Source organism: Pelodiscus sinensis, chromosome 6, assembly GCF_049634645.1.
Source record: "Pelodiscus sinensis isolate JC-2024 chromosome 6, ASM4963464v1, whole genome shotgun sequence".
Taxonomy (NCBI): Eukaryota; Metazoa; Chordata; order Testudines; family Trionychidae; genus Pelodiscus; species Pelodiscus sinensis.
In genome coordinates this window covers 114,861,476-114,878,671 of record NC_134716.1, presented here as the reverse complement: position 1 = coordinate 114,878,671, position 17,196 = coordinate 114,861,476, and the positions used below count along the sequence as shown (strand labels likewise).

The window sequence follows — 17,196 nt, the reverse complement described above, 5'->3', positions numbered from 1 at the left end:
GACAACTTCATGAGCACTGGCAGGGAGTGGATGCCAAGGCCACCTCTCTGTTTCTGAATACCATGTCTTGGGCTTTGCATTCATATTGCCGGATGAAAAAGAAGGCAGCTTACTGGGTTCTTATTTGAAATCCATGGTTCACCAAGCCCTGCTGAAGTGCTGCCATGGGGCAGTGTATTTTCTCTAATGCTGGGCTGACTGTGTGGCTGGCATTCCACAGACAAGATCAACATGGACACAGGCAAAGCAGAAACCAAGGTGTGTATATCAGTGTGATTCTGAATTAAAGTAGCCCATTATTGGTCCTTATCAACAGTGATATACTCAGCCTCCTTATTGGAAGTCTGGGTCAGGTTCTAGGCATTAAGTACTAAAGGGATTTATTCTCTCTCGTGATTTATGGGAAGGAATGCCACTTGCCAGGCTTACATAATTGACTGACGTTTTCTTGCCAAATGACTTGAACTCTCAGTGAATTGTTTCATCATGGTCCTTGTTGCAAGCCAATGACCTTATAAAACCACTGATTCCTTCATAATTAATTAACGCAAACCGTGAAATCCTCCAGTGAGAGACAACCACAGGTATTGGTTAATATTTACCCACTGGTATAACAGGTATTGCCCTTCCCTTCCTCTTTGTGATTAACTGTGAATTCCTGCTGGGAGCACACAAAGAAGCCTTCAGATCAGTGTCTTTCCAGATGAACTGGGATATTTACCTGCATTGTTACAGGTATAATAAGTTAATATTTGAAGGATTTAATGATAAAGGCATGATCTGACTGGAAAAAAATATCATCTCTATTTTTATTATTGAAATTTAAGGTCGTGACCTCAGAATCATCCCAATAAATGAAACATCCTTAACAGGCACTGATATTTTCACGTACTCTATAGAAAAGGAAGCATAAAGAGAAAGAAAAATCACCAGGTGTCATAGGTGTTTGCATTATATCGTGGATGCTTTAATTGCACTGTTCCTGCTTATACATCATGTGTTTGTGTAGATTGAAAGTGTTCACACTGCACGGTACTTTGTGAAACACATTTTAAGCACAGGGAATTCTTTAAATGTTAGTGGGCAGAATTATTTCATTGTCTTGATCATGCCCAGAACTTTAAAAATAGCCCTTTAAATTTAACTCCACCTCAGTTACACATTAACATTGAACAGTCAATTGACAGCTGTCCCTGTTTCCAGTAGTGAGATGAGCCCATAAAATGGATTTGAAAGCATGGAAGCACTGGTCACGCATCCAAATTCAGCAGAGACCCTTCTTAGCCATATTGAACGAATTATAGACCCACCCATAAACAGTCCATTTGAGTTCTGTGGGAGCTGGACTGGGACATTAGTATTTCACACTAACATTTTAGGTCCTTATCTTTAAGTTGGTCAGTGCTCAGGTACAAGAATCTGCTTGCTGAATCAAAGCCTTGACTCTGAAATTCTGTCTTGGAGATGTAGCTGTATCTCCGCCATACCCTTTCTTCTATTAAATGGGATGTAAGCGACTAGTCAACTACCCGATAAGCCTAAGCTTATTGTGTGTTGAGTCGCTACTCAACTTGTTGCTCCCCCCCTTGCTACTTCTTTATCAGAGGCAGGAGCCAGTGCTGGGGGGAGCTGGCTTAAAAGCTTCCCAGCACCGTCTCCACAGGGGAGGCAGAGGTGCAGTGGTGGGAAACAGCGCACGGCGCAAGCCGGGACTCAGCTGTCCCAGCTCACTCGGGGTTCTAGACACTGGCTCTGCTTTTGAAATGTAGTAAGAGCCACCACTGACTACTCGATTGGCTTCTTAACCACTGTTTAACATCCCTAATGTGAACGGTCAACTGGTAAACATTACCCTTACTGAGTGATGCTTACTGGTTATCGTTAACCCGCTAGGGCCTGTTGCAGGCAGAGGAACTCCAGCGTGGCCATCTGTGGCGGTTAACATAACATTTTAACTGGTTAACCAATTAAACGGGATATTACATCCCTAGTTACCATGTCATTCCAATGCATGCCCGTGACTCCCAATACCTATGCATCTGTACATCTGCATCAAGTACCAATATACCTCTGTATTAGATGTACACAGGAGTTAACCTTTAATTCCGTTCTTATTTTAAGGATGATTAACACTAAACCAGTGGGTCACTATGGAGTCAGGAGCCTGTTTCTCTTCTTATACAATCTGTTTTGCTTTGGGGGAATTAACGAGCCTGTTTCTCTGCGGCACACAGCTATTGATTTTCTGGAGAAGATCCTGACATTTAACCCCAGGGATCGATTAACTGCAGAGATGGGTTTGCAGCATCCGTACATGAGCCCCTACTCCTGTCCTGAAGATGAACCGATTTCTCAGCATCCATTCCGGATCGAGGATGAGATTGATGATATTTTACTGATGGAAGCCAACCAGAGCCAGATGTCCAACTGGGACAGGTGCAGTATCCATAGCTTAGCAGGGTAGGCAGTCATGAACTCCCACTGACTTCATGTGGCGTTTCTCTGAACCATTGTTATACGAATCAGTAATACGTGCTCTAAAACCAGGAAGGACAGTGGTTGTTTATTTTACAGATCTAGCCCATATGTGGTCCCACTAACATCAATGAGAATTTTGTCATTGATTTCCAGTGGGACCAAGCGTAGTCTGTGTGTGTGCATTACTAGGGTGTATTCTGCTCTTTTACAGGAGTGGAATTATATTGGTTTCAGCTAAGTTGCATCTTTTTGAATGAGAAGAATTTAACTCTTTTTTTTTTTTGTGGTCCAAATGCTATAGTACCAGTTTTGGGGCCCTTTGGGACCCTTAAAGATCTGATTAAGAACACTGTATCTGCCACCTTTCAAGCTGCATAAGATCTGGGTCTGTAGCCTGACCTAGCCAAAGGCTGGTTTGCTACAGAGCTCCAAACTGGCAACAAGCTCACAGTTTTGCAGCTATGAAATGCGGCGCTCCCCATCTCTTGTGCTTTGCATCTCCCAGTCATTTCCCTTTCTAGGGGTGGGATGTGCAGTCTGACTGGTTGCTACAGGTGGGTGGAGGGTGAGGGGGCATGGAATGGGTCTCGGCCTGGCATAGGGACCCTGTTTTTAAGCAACTAAGAATTTAGCTGGGAATAAGGTTAAGAACATAAGAACGGCCATGCTGGATCAGATCAATGGTCCATCTAGCCCAGTATCCCGTCTGCCAACAGTGGCCAATACCAGATGCCCCAGAGTGAGGGAACACAACAGGTAATCCTCACGTGATCCCTCCCCTGTCACCTATTTTCAGACCAACTGAGGCTAGGGATACCATTCCTACCCATCCTGACTAATACCCATTGATGGACCTAACCTCCACAAATCTATCTAGCTCTTTTTTTAACCCTGTTAAAGTCCTAGCCTTCACCACATCCTCTGGCAAGGAGTTCCAGAGGTTATCTGTTCACTGAGTGAAGAAAAACCTCCTTTTGTTTGTTTTAAACCTGCCAATTCGCTCACCAAATATTAAGGGCACATAGATGATGGCAGAATAGTTCCTCTAGAATGGAGCTGCATGCCAGGGAAATCCTAGTACTTTTGCGTTGCGGATAATTAAAACTTCTTCCCAAGATATTTGACATTTTCTCAGCTGACAATTAACTTGCCCTCTCTGAGCTCATTACAGGATTTACGGGGCATACTCCCAAAGAGCTCAGTTTACATGCAGATATTGATAACGGTCTAGCACTCTGGAGACAGTAGAAATGACACTGGGGTGGGAGGTTGTAATTGTGGCGCTTTCAAGGGTCTTTCAGTTTTAGAAGTTTGTATGTCCAGACCAGGTCCAATGCATGTAAATATCAGTTTTGTCTAATTGCTCCAGAACGTGACTGGTACATACCTATTTGCTTCACACAATTGTGGAGAAGACTTTTGCTGCACTTACAATTGGCTCCTAGAACCATTGGGTTAGGAGGGTCAGGTAGTCTAGCCTCCTGCCATGATGCAGGGTTGTTTGAGTCTGAACTCTCCAAAACAGATGGCTATCCAGCCTCCTTCTGAAAACCTCCAGTGAAGGAGAATCTATAGCTTCCCTAGGTAGAAACAGGCTTTCTCAGAACACAGCCGATGCAAGTCAATGCAAGGCAAACTAAGGTAATGGTCGATTTGGGACCAGATTAATAAAGAATTAAAGAAGGGTAATATAGTTAATATAGGATAATATAAGACAGATGGAGGCATCCAACTGCTGACTTGACATGATGTCCCAGGAGATGTGCTGCCTGGTTGGAGCCTGCAGCCAAACCATCACAGAAGGGTTGCCAAATCTTATTTCTCCTTCTGACCCCTGCCGAATGCTGCTCATTCAGAGATACTGCCAGGTCTGACCCTAAGCAGATCAGCAGTGACTCTAGGGTTTTGGAAGTGAAGGTGAAGGAATCAGGAGTGCAGCCTGTGTTCTTATCCATCCTCCCCCCAAAGGACGGTCAAGTCAATCGGATTGAAGAAAACAAAGCTGTTATGGATTAAATTTTCAGATGACCCAACAACTGAGGGAGTGGTAAATTACAAAGAGGTCAGGCCACTGATACACATTTTTGTGGGTTCCTTGGTAATCTGGGCAAAAGCAAACAATATAGAGGAGTTGAAGCTAGATGAAGTAAGGTGCACATTTTTAACAATAAGTGTAATTAAACATTACAGCAACTTATCAAGGGCTGAGGTGAGTTTGCATCACTGGAAATCTTTACATCAAAATTTGATTTTTTTCTAAAAAGGGCGTTCTTGATCAAACAGGAATTAATTCAGGGGAGTCATGTGGCCTGTGCTATGTAGGAGGTCAGATTAGTTAGTGCAGTGGTCTCTTCTGGACTTGTAACCCATAAATCTGAGATGCCCATTGGCCACAAAATCTTTATCAGTTACTTTTCTGCAGAACATTCAGCCTTAAGATTGGTGCTGCAGTCCCCTTTTAATGTACACCATTAAGGTGAACAATCATTATTTACAAAACCATACAAATTACCATGACCTCATCATCTAGTATATATGTGAGAGAAGCTTCAGGGGATAGCCAAGTTAGTCTGTTATGGAAAAAAAAACAATAAATGGTCTGGTAGCACTTTGTAGACTAACAAAACATGTAGATGGTATCATGAGCATTCATGGGCACAGCCCACTTCTTCAGATGACCGGAATTATTGCATCGACTATTTGATTAGCCCATTAATCTAAATTAACATCCCTAGTCCTTATCCCTAGAGCAATAATTCAAATGAAGCATGTACATTTTCGTTTTCTTTTCTAAAAGCCAAAAATTAATTGATTAAGGTCCGGAGCAATACCAGGTAAATCTTCTAGTAATACATGAAATGACTTTGATCTTTTGGCTTGCATAGTAAAAGTACTTATTCTGTTAATAGTGTACTATTATAACATAATTATCTCAGCTTCTCGATGATAGAGGCATTTTTAGTCACAAATGGGATGGGACTATGGTATGTGTTCTACATTATTTTATTTCTCCATTATATTTTGACAAAGTTGTAGCTAACAGGGTTTGAGCGTGGCTTCTTCTAACCATAAGAAAAGGGCTATTTCATTCTGGGAACTATACTCGCTAACCTATGATGTAGATCTGGGTGGGCAATAATTTTTAATGGGGGGCAGGATTTTGGCAAGTGGTCAGGGACCACATTTCTACCGAGGGGGCTTGGGTCTGGGACAGAGATTGGGTGCGGAAGGGAGCTTGGGGTAGGAAACTGGGAGGAGGATGTGGGTATGGAGTCTGAGAGGGAGTTTGAGAGAAGGAGGGGGTTGTGAAGGAGGGGATTGTGGTCTGGGGCAGAGGCTTAGGGTGCAGAGTCCAGAGGGAGTATGGGTGCGGGAGAGGATTTTGTTCTGAGGGAGGGGCTCTAGAAAAGAGTGCAGAGTCTGGGAGGGAGTTGTGACCTGTGTGAAGGGGGTGCTAAGGGTTTGGGTGATGGCTTGGGCCAGGGGAATGGGGTGCAGGGTCAGGGAGAGAGTATGGGTGCCAGAGAGGATTCTGGCCTGGGGGAAGGGTGTAGGAGAGGGTGCAGGGTCTGGGAGGGAGTTGTGACCTGGAGGAAAGAGGAACAGAGAGTTTGGGTGGTGTCCTGGGGCACGTCGTTGGGGGAGGGAATGGGGGTGCCAGAGGCAGGCTCTGGCTGGGAGGCGTTTACCTAGGCAGCTCCCAGTTAGAAGCCCTGCAGGAATCTGAAGGCTGCAGTGACAAGCTGCTCCATGTGGCTCTGCTCTGAACAGGGTGAAGGAGTGGAGGGCAAGGGAGAAGGAGGAGGCTTCATTGGCTATCCCTGCCGCCAGCAAAATATCTCAGCTGCTTTTGGTCAGAAACTGGCCGATGAGAGCTGAGAGATTTTGCCGAGGGGTGGGACAGAGTATAAAGCCTCCCTCCTGGCTCCCAGAATAAAGCAGTCACTTTTAAAGTGGCTGCTGCTGTGCCGTGCTTAAGGGTTCCAGCGAGGCAACCGTGGGCCAGATCCAGTGGCAGCCTCTTGCCCACCTCTGCAACAGCTGATCCTACAAGGCAGTCATTAAAATAGCTTCTCCATGGTTCTCAGACAAACCATCCGTGTCTACAAAGGTCAGAGAAATTGCTCTAGAACCCTACCAACAATAATCATGTTTAAATAATTCTGCTGCTGAGCAATTTACTGTTTCTCTGTGTATCCGTCAGCACATTTTTTTGAAACAATAAATCGCCATACTCTGTGCTGGATATTACATATACAGCCTACTAGCAGATTTACCCAGAATTGCTTGGGTCCTTAACCCAATTAATTTTTGTTTGACAGACTCTCTCAAATATATAGTAGCTATTTCCAGAATGAAACCCTACAGTTTGGAGAAGATTCATCTTGTGTGTTATCTTTGCAGAGTAGTGCTGCTAAGCTGCTGAGTGTCCCAAAGATTAATTATCTTTTCATGGAGTTTCATAGACTCTTGTTCTCCAGGAGTAAGAGTTTGTCAAGTCAAATGATGTCTCAATCCCTTGGTTGTTATTAACCCTTTTAAATTTTGAGGCTATAAAAGCTATCCAAGTGAGGCTCAGACTTAAAATTCATCACTGACGTAATTTTTCTCCTGAGACATAATTTACCTTCCATTCTGTCCTGAGGGAAATAGCAGTAGATGAGATGAACAAGACAATTGAATTAATTGCAAGGCTCCTTCAAAATGTCATCTTTACTAAACAAGGCATTTGCTTATGAGGCAGCAGCTGATTCAATACCCTCTTTCATTGTTTCTGCTATTTCAAAATTCTGCTAGCTTTGTCTTGTGATGCTTCGGACTGAAAATAAATCAGAATGATTTGTTTTTACAATGTGGACAAAGGACACAGGAGGATAGTGTAATTGTGCCTAGGAAGCTATTCTTTTTTTACAACAGTGCTTTTTAGTTGGTAGCGGTGTAATATAAAAGCTGGTATGAAAAAGTCAACTTGTGCCTGGTGTTACCACAGAGAGCTCCCTGAGATTCTACAGGTTCTCAATAGACCTGGAACAAGAAATAATTGCAGTATATCAGCTACTACCTTTGTGGCAGTTCTTGGCAGATTATTTTAATGGCAGTGGCTTTGAACTTTCAGGAGGAGGGAATGAAAAGGTAAATTTGTGTTTCAATGTTAACTCCTTTTCTGGAGAGGCTGGAGGGCTCAGAGGATTTTTACTGAGCTATGGAACCTTTGAAATCCAGGTTCCATGTTCAAATCTACAGTAGGTGGATAGTGACTAAGAACAGTTACCATCTGTTACAGCTGTTCATCAGCAGCCTATATGAAATGAATGTGGTTGTTCTGGTTCTTTTCCTAGTGAACTGGGGTCTTTTATCACAAAAACATCTGGCTAACTGGCAATTTGTTTACAGGCTAAGCAGAGAGATCAAGGATAGAATAGGCCAGAGAGACCTAATGCCATTCAATCCTGATTGTTGCTCCTTCCAAGTCAGAGTAGAGGCACGTTGGCAGCAGGCAGTATGTAGAAGCTGCCAATACTCCAACTTGTGCCATATCAGGTTGGGAGGCAAGTCTCCAGAGCTATCAGTTCTCCACATTTCACCATCACTAAAAACACTAATTTAAAAATATCTGTCCTGTTCAACATTATTAATTTATCCGTATGAGTGAACAAGCATCTGGGAGCAAGCAGCTAAATTCAATAAAAAGCAATTTTGGGAGCCTCATAAAAATGACCATACTGGGTCAGATAAAAGGTCTGTCTAATCCTGTATCCTGTTTTCCAATAGTGGTCAATGGTAGATGCTCCAGAGGGAATGAACAGAACAGGGAATCATCAAGCGATCCATCCCCTGGTTCCCATTCCCAGCTTCTGACAGAGGCTATGGGATACCATCCGTGCCCATTTTTGCAAATAGCCATCAATGGGCCTGTTCTCCAGGAACTTACCTAATTCTTTTTTGAACACAGTACACTCTTACAGTCTTTGCCTTCCTCTGGCAAGGAGTTCCACAGGCTGACTATGCATTCAGTGAAAAAATATTTCCTTTCATTACTTTTAAACTTTCTGCTTATTAATTTTATTTGGTAACCCCTATTTCATGAGTTACGAGAAGGAGTAAATAAGACTTCTTTATTTACATTCTCCACACCAGTCATGATTTTATAGATCTCTACCATATCCCCCCTTGGTCATCTCTTTTTCCAAGCTGATAAGTCCCAGTCTTTTTAATCTCTCCTCATATGGAAGCCTACCATACCCCTAATCATTTTTGTTGACCTTTTCTGGAGCTTTTCCAGTTCCTATTCAGGCAGTCCCCGGGTTACGTACAAGATAGGGACTGTAGGTTTGTTCTTAAGTTGAATTTGTATGTAAGTCGGAACTGGTACATATTGTAGGGGAAACTCTAGCCTAACATTTCTCCAGAGCTCAGTTTTATTCTCCCACACCTCACTTCCCTCAGTCCTTTATTCTCAAGCTGAGGTGTCTGCTGAGAAAAGCCGCTCCGCGTTTCCCTGGTCTGCTGGGTGGGGCGCTAGCTTCGCGTCTCCCTGGTCTGCTGGGGGTAAGCAGCTAGTGCGGGGTTGCCTCACCCCGTTTGTAAGTAGGGATCTGATGTAAGTCGGATCCATGTAACCCGGGGACTGCCTGTATATCTTTTTGTGAGATGGGGTAACCACATCTGCAGACAGCATTCAAGATCTGGGTTTTCTATGGATTTATATAGGGACAATATGATATTTTTTTTCTGGGTATGTCTACACTACCCCGCTGGTTCGAACTAGCGGGGGTAATGTAGTCATCCGCAATTGCAAATGAAGCCCGGGATTTGAATTTCCCGGGCTTCATTTGCATGAAGCCGGCCTGCACCATTTTTAAATGCCGGTAGTTCGAACCCTGTGCCGCGCGGCTACACGCGGCACGGAGTAGCTAGTTCGGATTAGGCTTCCTCATGGAATGAGGAGTACAGCTAGTTCGGATTAGAAGCCTAATCCGAACTAGCTACTCCGTGCCGCGTGTAGCCGCGCGGCACGGGGTTCGAACTAGCCGGCATTTAAAAATGGCGCCGGCCGGCTTCATGCAAATGAAGCCCGGGAAATTCAAATCCCGGGCTTCATTTGCAATTGCGGATGACTACATTACCCCCGCTAGTTCGAACTAGCGGGGTAGTGTAGACATACCGTCTCTTATTATCTTTATATCCCTTTATTAATGATTCCCAGCATTCTGTTCACTTTTGTCTGCCACTATACATTTAGTGGATGTTTTGAGGGAACTATCCACAATGACTCCAAGATCCCATTCTTGAGTGGTAACAGCTAATTTAGACCCCATCATTTTATATGTGTAGTTAGAATTATGTTTTCCAATGTGCTAAATTTATCAGCATTGAATTTTATTGCCCAGTCACATAGTTTTGTGAGAGCCTTTTGTAACTCTTTTCAGTCTGCTTGGGAGTCATTTTGTATCATCTGCAAATGTTGCTACCTCACTCCCTTTTCCAGATCTTTTATTATTATGTGGAATAAGACTGGTTCCAGTAGAGAAAAATGACCATTTATTCCTATTCTCTGTTTCCTATCTTTTAACCAGTTATTAGTCCATGAGAGGACTGTCCTTCTTATCCCATGACATCTTATTTTGCTTCAGAGCCTTTGGTGAGGGACCTGATCAAAGACTTTCTGAAAATCTAAGTACACTGGATCCTCCTTGTCCACGTGCTTGGTGATCCCCTCCAAGAATATTTGTAGATTGGCGAGGCATGATTTCCCTTTACAAAACCCTTGTTGACTCTTCCCTAACAAATTATGTTCATCTATGTGTCTGATAGTTATGTTATTTACTATAGTTTCAACTACTTTGTCAGATACTTAAGTTAGGCTTACTGGCTGGCAGTTTCTAGGATATTCTATGGAGCCCTTTTTAAAAATTGGTGTTGCATTAATTATCTTGTATCCGGTACAGAAGCTGATTTAAATGATAGGTTCCAGACGACAGTCGGTAGTTCTGCAATTTCACATTTGAGTTCCTTCAGAACTCTTGGGCAAATACTGTCTGGTCCTGGTGACATTATTGTTTAGTTTTTCAGTTTGTCCCATAACCTCCTCTAATGACATCTCAATCTACAACAGTTCTTAAGATTTGTCAACTAAAAAGAATGACTCAGGTTTGAGAATCTTCCTCACATCTTCAGCCCTGAAGATTAATGCAGAGAATTCTCAGCAATGACCTTACCACCTCTGGGTATGTCTACACTACAGAGTTTTGTCAGAAAAATGGCTGTTTTTCTGACAAAACTTGAGGAACATCCACACTGCACTTGCATTCTTCCGCAAGAAAATTGAAAGAACAGAGGGGTTTTTCCAGCATTGGTAATCCTCGGTCTACAAGGAAGAAGCCTTTTTGTGAAAGAGCTCTTTGGCAAAAAGGCATGTGTAGATGGGGAAGAGGGAGTTCTTTTGGAAGAAGAGGAAAGAGGAAAAAGCGCAGGTGCCCTGGTGGCCATTTGTCCATAGCAATCATACCTTACATGCAAGAGAGTGTCCATTCGGTCTGGATACTCTTGGAAAAGCAGATTGCTTTTTCAGTGCACTTTTGCAGTGTGGACACTCTCTTTTGGAAGACGTTTTTTCGGAAGATCTCTTCCAAAAAAAGCTTCTTCCGAAAGAAGCTTGTAGTTTAGACGTGGCCTTTGAGTGCTCCTTGAGCATCTTCATGGTCTAGTGGCCCCATTAGTTGTTTAGTAGGCTTCCTGCTTCTGGTGTGTTTAAAAACAATTGCTATTACTTTTTGACTCTGGCTAGCTGTTCTTGAAATTCTTTTTTGGCCTTCCTAATTATATTTTTATACTTGGTTTGCCAGATTTTTATGATCCTTTGTTTTCCTCACTAGGATTTAACTTCCACTTTTTGAAGGATGCCTTTAACAGGCCTCACTAATCATGCTTTCAATGTGACCTGTATATCCTAGATCCTTGTCAGTTACAGTCACTGAAGCAGCAAATCAATATCTCAAGGTCAATTTGTCACTCCTTTATCCCTTTGCTTTTATAGTTCCCAGTATGAGACATTAAAGAAATTACATTGACTCTTCTCTCAGCGAGCTAGAGATTTTTGGTACAAAGAAGTATATTTTATAGCACAAGGCAAGATTTTCAAAAGTCACTTGTGATTTTTGGGTGCCCAACGTGGGACACCTTTAAAAAAAAATCTAATTTTCAGAAAGTAGTGAGCATCCATGCCCTGAAAAACAAGCCTTTTAAAAGTGTTTCTAGATGGAGCCCTAAAGTCACTTTTGAAAATATTGGCCCAAGAGTGTACTGTCCTAGGAAGAGACATATGCCTAGTGATTAGATGAAGGGACTGGAAGTTTGGAGTACTAGTTTCTTTTCCCATCTTTGCCCCTGCTGGCATGTATAACCTTGGGCAAATCACTTAAACTCTCTAATTTTGACGCATGTGTACAATATAGTTAATATTTCTCAAGAGCTTTTGAAGGTTTAATTAATTACTCTCTGCAAAACACATTGATATCTGTGGGAGTTAGGTGCCTAAATTTCTTTTAGGATCCGGGCCCTTGAAAATTGTGGATAAAAGTTATTTTTGCAAGGAAAGGTAAAAGCAACAGCAGCAGCCACGGTGTGCACATCTATTTAAACATGTCCAAGCCCCCCAACAGGGGCTAAGAGGTCAAAGGGGGCAACTGCCCTCGGGCCTGGCAATTCAGAGTGGCCCGGGGCTCCCAGCCACCACCACTTTGCTACTGTGGCCCTTTAAATCACTGCTGGAGCGCTACGCAGTGTGCTCTGGGCAGTTCTGAGAGCTGCCCAGGGGACCTATGGCCTGGAACAATCCAGGCAGTCCTGAGGGCTAGCTGCTCCAGCCCTACCCCTTTCCTCCTGAGGCGCCACCTCTTTTGGAAGTATGGAGTCCTCTTCACCTCCCCCCCACTCCTGCCCACATTCCCCAGGGTCCTAGCAAGGCTGTCAGCCCCCTCCCCCGAACATGCCTTCTGCTTAGAAACAAAGCCAACGATTGTCCGTCTAATAACAGAATGTCTTTCCCAGGTATCAAGTAAGCATCTCTTCTGACTTGGAGTGGCGACATGACAAATACCATGATATAGAGGAGGTGCAACGAGACCCACGAGCAGGCTCCGACTCCATTGCTGAAGAAGCACAAGTTGATCCACGCAAATATTCTCAAAGCAGCTCAGAGAGGTTCTTGGAGCAATCACATTCTTCGATGGACCGCACGTTTGATACTGATTATGGGAAATCATGTGATTACAAAGTGGGGTCACCTTCCTACTTGGACAAACTGCTGTGGAAAGACAACAAGCCCCATCACTACTCAGAGCCCAAACTCATCTTAGACTTGTCACACTGGAAAACAGCGACTATAGCACCCGCTACAGAGTTGTCACTGGAAGAAGAACCATCAAACCTCTTTCTAGAGATAGCTCAGTGGGTAAAGAGCACACAGGCAGGGCTTGAATGCCCTAGTCCTCTTCCAGAGCTTCAAGAACAAAGTCTGACATCTTCTCCTCACCATCATCATAAAGAATCCAACGATGTAACCAGTGAAACAGACCCTCAGTTTGACTTGGATGTTTTCATCTCTAGGGCACTGAAACTTTGCACAAAACCAGAGGATCTCCCAGACAGTAAGCTTAGTGATATCAATGGGGCTTGTATTTCAGAGCACCCCAAAGAGATTGTACAGACAGAGGTGTTTCAAAAAGAGAGGTGGTAAAGAAACAATGTCTGATATTCATTGCTCATCTCTTTGTAAGTCTTTGATAATGCATCAATTACCGGATGGTGAACAGTAATTAAGGTTTGACCTGTCATGAACATGTCAGTTTCTTACAGTATAATGAATGCCTTTTTGTTGAAAGGCAAGCACAATTCAAAAAGAACCCCTTTTGATGCCTTAGAAATACACTTAAAGGAGTCAAGAGGTGTGAATGAAATATTGAGTTTCTTATGCTGCCTTACCAATCTTGCCTTGTAACCTCTGGTACCTATATGGTACTTCAATGTACAATGGAGAGATAACTGTACAAGTTTACAAACAGAAGTTGAATCAACTTCCTTTTTTATAAATGGTATCTTAAAGGAATAAGGATGAAGGGGAATCCCTTCATTATGGTGAAGACATTCCCCTGGTTTGACAGGTTCAAAACATGTTGACCCAGAGGGCTTCTTTGAACTCATCTGAGTATTGTCTGTACAAAGAGGAGTCATGTAAGGGTATCTTTTTCAAGTAAATAGTCCTATATACACCTTTGACCAAATTCTGCCTTAAATCAGGAAAGAGGGGTTGGAAGAAAAGTAACTAAGGACAGAATTTGGCCATCAGGGCAGAAAATAGGGCTGCAAGAATATTAATAGGGAAAGAATTTGACCCACAATGTAGGGACATTTTGGTTTTCTCATTGGGAGAAAGAATTTTCACTAATAAGCACATTCTTCTAATCTGGTTCCTCACATAAACAAGTCTTTCCTTCTGCAGTCTAGATGTGGCTCTGAAGTCTGCCACGTTTTGAAGACCCAACACCTGGGGTCTCAAATTTATGGCCCCGCAGGCTATCCACAGCCCAAGCAGTTTCACAGTCCAGCCCGGGAGTCCCTGCGACCCAAGGATATGTGTCCATCCCTATCCCCCAAACCCTTTTCCCCCCTTCTCACCTCAATTGTATTTCTTCCTCAAGCCCCCTTCCCAAGGAACGCAGCCTTGGGGGCTACCAGGGGTAGGGCACTGGGGTGGGGTGGGCAGCAGACGTCAGGGCCCCCATACTCACTCGCTCGGTATATGTAGCCTCCGGCAAGTCACTTATTGTCCCCATTACAAAATTTCCATCTGCAAAATAGGTGTAATAATACCTTGATCACATAGATGTTGGGTGGGTAAATTAGCCTAATTTTGTACAGTGCTTTGAGGAGCCTCAGTACTATATAGGTGCAAAATATTGTTATGCCATTTTCTAACAGAAATTGGTTGACTTTGGCTAAAATTTGAACAAATTTTAACTAGAAACTTTCAAGATAAGTTCAAGTGATAATTTAAACCAATGGTTTGGCTGTTGAAGATGATCCTCTGTGCAGGTTGTACAACGAGGACCAGGAAAGGTGATCCCCTTACTAGTGGCATTAGTCTTACCCTATATATAGTGTATATATGTACATATACTTATAGTTCTTATACTCTGTGGCTACATCTAGACTGGCATGATTTTGCGGAAATACTTTTAATGGAAACATTTTTCCGTTAAGAGTATTTCTGCAAAAGAGCATCTAGATTGGCAAGGATGCTTTTGCGCAAAAGCACTTTTTGTGGAAAAGCATCCGTGGCCAGTCTAGATGCGATTTTGCGCAAGAAAGCCCTGATTGCCATTTTAGCCATCAGGGCTTTTTTGTGCAAAACAATTCTTCCCTGTCTACACTGGCCCTCTTGCGCAAGAATACTTGCACAAGAGGACTTTTTCCCCGAGCGGGAGCGTGAAAGTATTTGCGCAAGAAGCACTGATTACAAAGTCAGTGCTCTTGCGCAAATTCAAGCTGCCAGTGTAGACAGCTGGCAAGTTTTTGCACGAAAGCAGCCGCTTTTGCGCAAAATCTTGACAGTCTAGACGCATCCTGTGTGTGTATGTAAATATACAGAATGCATACATACACATACAGTGTGGATATATATATATATATATATATATATATATATAGGAAGTATTTACATTTTGGATATGAAGAAATATTCATATCTTTCCAAGGACCTTTGCGTTCAGCTTCCTTGGAAAGTAACTAAATCCATGGAAAAACAACGCTGCTTTGTAAATAACTATAAACACAATTGATCTGCTGTAGGTTCTGTTTTCATCCACACTTCTGAGCACTTTAATAACTAATCAGCTAACTAGAGTTTGTATATTGAATAAATGTTGTATACTGATATTTAACCAGCCTGATCAAATTTTAAAAAATTGAAAACATGTAAATAGTGTTAAAAAAAAATATGTTGTATTCTTGTCATTGTGCCATTTTGATTCCCAGCATGATGGCATTTCCTTTATTTGTGAAGTATAAAACTACTGAAGGTTCATATGTCACTACCATCACCTTAAAAATTATTTTTATCCATTTTGAAAATGGTCTATTAGATACCGAGAGATATGAAGCAGTGTTTGTGCAGCTGCTAAGGAGAGATTCATATGCCACCCAGCTGATTAGCAGATCACCTACAGCTGCAATTTTTTCTAGTGATGGTACATATTTGCACATGACTCTGTGCACATAAAAAATATTCTGCACATGGATGGAAAAGATCTGCACATGGATGGAAAAGATTAGAACACTGAGGTGAAGGAAAATCTGATGAGGACTGGATGGTAGACTAATGCAGCATCTCATGCTAGCAACCAACATTTCTATTTTTGGGGAAATTAGGATTTAGGGACAAGTTCAGCTTTATGACAACCTGTGCTAGATATTCAAGAAACGAATAATGTTCTTGTTCTTACTGTTAAGAATGTACTGTATTTAAGCTTCTTTCAGTATTGTTACTCCAGTTGCTTAGTAGCCCAATTTAGGATGCCACCTGAACAGAGTGAGGTACAGGTGAAAATCTAGTTCAGTAAAGGTAAAAGGCACCTGGAATGCAAAGAAAGTGACTGCCTACACATCTAGCAAAGAGGAGAACTATGCACTGGTTCTCAGAGTTGACTGTTTGGTTGCCCTACTTTTAGATGACATGTTATCCTGGAAGGAGAAAAGTGGGATGGACAGGAAGAAATAATTTAAAGTCTGTTAAAAATATTTATATACCTCAATAGACGCTTAGCACATTTACTCCTGATAAGCCAAATTCAGACTGAGAAAGTGCATGTGTTTCCAGTGGCGCACCTGTTTCCTCCAGGTGAATTTGGCCCAGTGAGCTTTTAACTTGTCACTCTTGTGCATGGTTTATGTGAACCAGCTGTGGGGATTTACAACATTATTCATAGTACTACAAAATGTGTGGTGTGCCACCTCTCTAGCTTCCAGAAAAGAGACATTGTCCTTAAATGAATAAAAACCTGGCCTAGGTTCAGCCCTACAGCAGGCTGTGTGCGCCCAACATCTAGCAGGAGATGCACACACCTTGCAGCAGATGGGAGGAAACATTTGGGACACAACAGAGTGAGTAAGTCTGTAGGATAAACAAGTAATTAGTGCAGGAAGTGACTTTTAACACTGTATTATTGATAGAAAAGCAACTGTGTGTTCAACATCAATATGTACTAGCCTGAGTAGACAATATCGTTTGATTAATATCAGTATTTTCCCTGAGGGACGATAAATCTTCAGGTTCCCTAAAACAAAAAAACATTTTATATGTTTTATTACATACAATTTGAATGTCTTCATCAGAAGTACCTGGGAATTTCTTCACTATGGCAATGAATGTCAAAAGCTTCCAGTTTTTCTGCTGGAAGTAGCAATGTCATGGGGAGATGAAGTTTGAGGAACAGAAACCTCAAAGAAGTAAATAATCATTTTCATGGAACTCATTGCAGCTACTCAGGATTTTCCATTTTGATTTGGGATCTGATCAGTTAAGGTTACTCCAAATGTCAGTATTATTGATCTGTCCGGAGGTAAACAGTGGAAATGTCACCTGATTTTCAGCCAATGACACTAGAGGTTTTTTTCTCATGTATGTAATTATAATAAAATTTAAGTTCTGATTCTTCCCTG

General features: G+C 42.4%; 1 protein-coding gene across 11 annotated transcripts in view; it reads left to right on the top strand.

Moving 5' to 3' along the window:
* MAPK4 (mitogen-activated protein kinase 4) overlaps positions 1-17,196 on the top strand; it is a 157,143-nt gene extending 139,947 nt beyond the window's left edge. For 10 of the 11 annotated variants that reach the window (XM_075932669.1, XM_075932670.1, XM_075932666.1 and 7 more), the window contains 2 exons: positions 2,235-2,460; positions 12,529-17,196. In XM_075932669.1, the coding sequence (XP_075788784.1) occupies positions 2,235-2,460; positions 12,529-13,216 (914 nt within the window). In that variant the 3' untranslated portion in view covers positions 13,217-17,196. The remainder of the gene's footprint in view (positions 1-2,234; positions 2,461-12,528) is intronic. The other variant, XM_075932668.1, reaches the window with a different exon arrangement.